This window comes from Talpa occidentalis, unplaced genomic scaffold (genome assembly GCF_014898055.3).
Source record: "Talpa occidentalis isolate TD23 unplaced genomic scaffold, MPIMG_talOcc4v2.1 talOcc4.2, whole genome shotgun sequence".
NCBI lineage: Eukaryota > Metazoa > Chordata > Mammalia > Eulipotyphla > Talpidae > Talpa > Talpa occidentalis.
In genome coordinates, this window is record NW_023602073.1 from 142,004,486 (window position 1) to 142,006,212 (window position 1,727).

Sequence of the window (1,727 nt, forward strand, 5' to 3'; positions counted from 1 at the left end):
TTTCTGCACAGCGGAAGAAACGATCATTGAAATGGCAAGATATCCTAATGAATGGGAGAAAATATTCGCACACCCAACAAGGGATTGACAGCCAAGAGCTACAAAGAACTCATATGACTCAGCAAAAAGAAAACAAAGAACCCAATAAAAAAAAAAAAATGGGCATAGAGTTAAATTTAATGGAATGATAACTGAATGATAATGAAAATAATGTATCAACATTCATGGGAAATTGCCAAAACAACATTTTTAAATGCTGTTCTTAAAATACACCTTAAACGTTTTAGAAAATAAAGGTTGAAGCTTGAGGAGCTAAGTACTTAACTTGAGAATTTTGGACAGTAACTCCAGAAAGAAGTTAAGAACAAAAATAAATGAAGGGCCTTCCTGGTGGCGCAGGCGGTTGCACGAAGCGCTGTAAAGCTGTCTACAGCCTCTGCAGTTTGGGTTCCATCCCCACCGGCGGGGAAATTCCCACCTGTGGCGGCAGAAACCTCTCTTGTCTTAGCAGCTGCTCCCCGCTGCAGTGTATTTTGCTCAGTCTGCCTGTTCTGTTCCCCGCTCTGTCTCTGGTGGATCCTCTCACCCTCCCGCACATCTGGCCTGTACCCAGGTGCTTGTATGCATGAATAAATAAATCTTTTAAAAATAAATAAATAAATGAAGAAGGAGGTAAAGATAGAATTAATAATATCATAACAATGTGAAAAAAGTCTATGAAGAGATTAATAAAAGACAAAAATATAGTCACAAAAATAAAATATTACAAAGGTTGCCCTAAATGCAGAAGAGCAGAGATGGTAAGATAAAGCTAACCTTGACAGTATTTTGGCATAAACATGTAAATACAGATTAAATGACAAATTCTAGGAGAGGATAACTTATCAAAATGTAGTTAAGAAGATATAGAAACATTAAACACCTTGAATTGAAGGTTATAACCTTTGCTCAAAGGCCTGCATAGTTTTTATGAGTGAGATTTTAGGTGATTACTTTAAATAACTGTTCTCCCAATCTTTTTTTTTTTTTTTGACTTTTGCAAGTTATATATTTTAAAATTAAAAAGTGCAAAGACTTGCTTTTATCCTAGAAATTCATTGTTTCTGAATTGGTGAGTCACAATATAGCACATTTTCTATAAGAAGGTCTTTCCTTGGTATCAATTTCAGTGTACTGTGGTTTGCGTGAATACCTTGTATAACAGGTGTTTGGAATAACAATTCAACATCGGAATCTATTTTAATTAGCTCTTCTATTTTCTGAGGAGAAGTTTCACTTTTATTGCTTTTGAATTCTTCATTTATCTTTATTCTGGCTGCTTCTAATTCTCTGGTATCATTTTTAAAAACTTGTTTTCTGGTCCTGTGCAGTGTTTTAAAGAACTGCAAAACCTTGGCAGCTTGACCCATGGCTCTCCTCGCGGATGCCGCCACCTCTTAAGCCTGTTCTCCCAATCTTATACACCTATTTCAGAGAATATGAGAAAGTGGGAATAACCACCCCCCTCCATCTATTTATCGTAAGAGGTCACTATATCCTCAACACCAAGCCAAACAAAGACTGTATAAAAAAAGTTCTGACACAAGTGTGACCATGGTTGCAAAATCTCTAAATAAAATATTAACAAACCAAATATAGTACTGTAACAAAAGAGATACTCAAAGTTGGATTTATTTCAATAATGCAAGGGCCATTTATAAATTAAGAAAAAAATCTATAGATGTAGC

The 1,727-nt window shown here is 35.4% G+C and overlaps 1 protein-coding gene across 1 annotated transcript; it reads right to left on the reverse strand.

Moving 5' to 3' along the window:
* Positions 1-1,047: 1,047 nt before the first annotated feature.
* On the reverse strand, positions 1,048-1,428 carry LOC119253479 (complex III assembly factor LYRM7-like). Its single transcript, XM_037521008.2, has one exon. The coding sequence runs from the start codon at positions 1,407-1,409 to the stop codon at positions 1,095-1,097; it is 315 nt and encodes a 104-aa protein (XP_037376905.1). The 5' UTR covers positions 1,410-1,428; the 3' UTR covers positions 1,048-1,094.
* Positions 1,429-1,727: the final 299 nt, after the last annotated feature.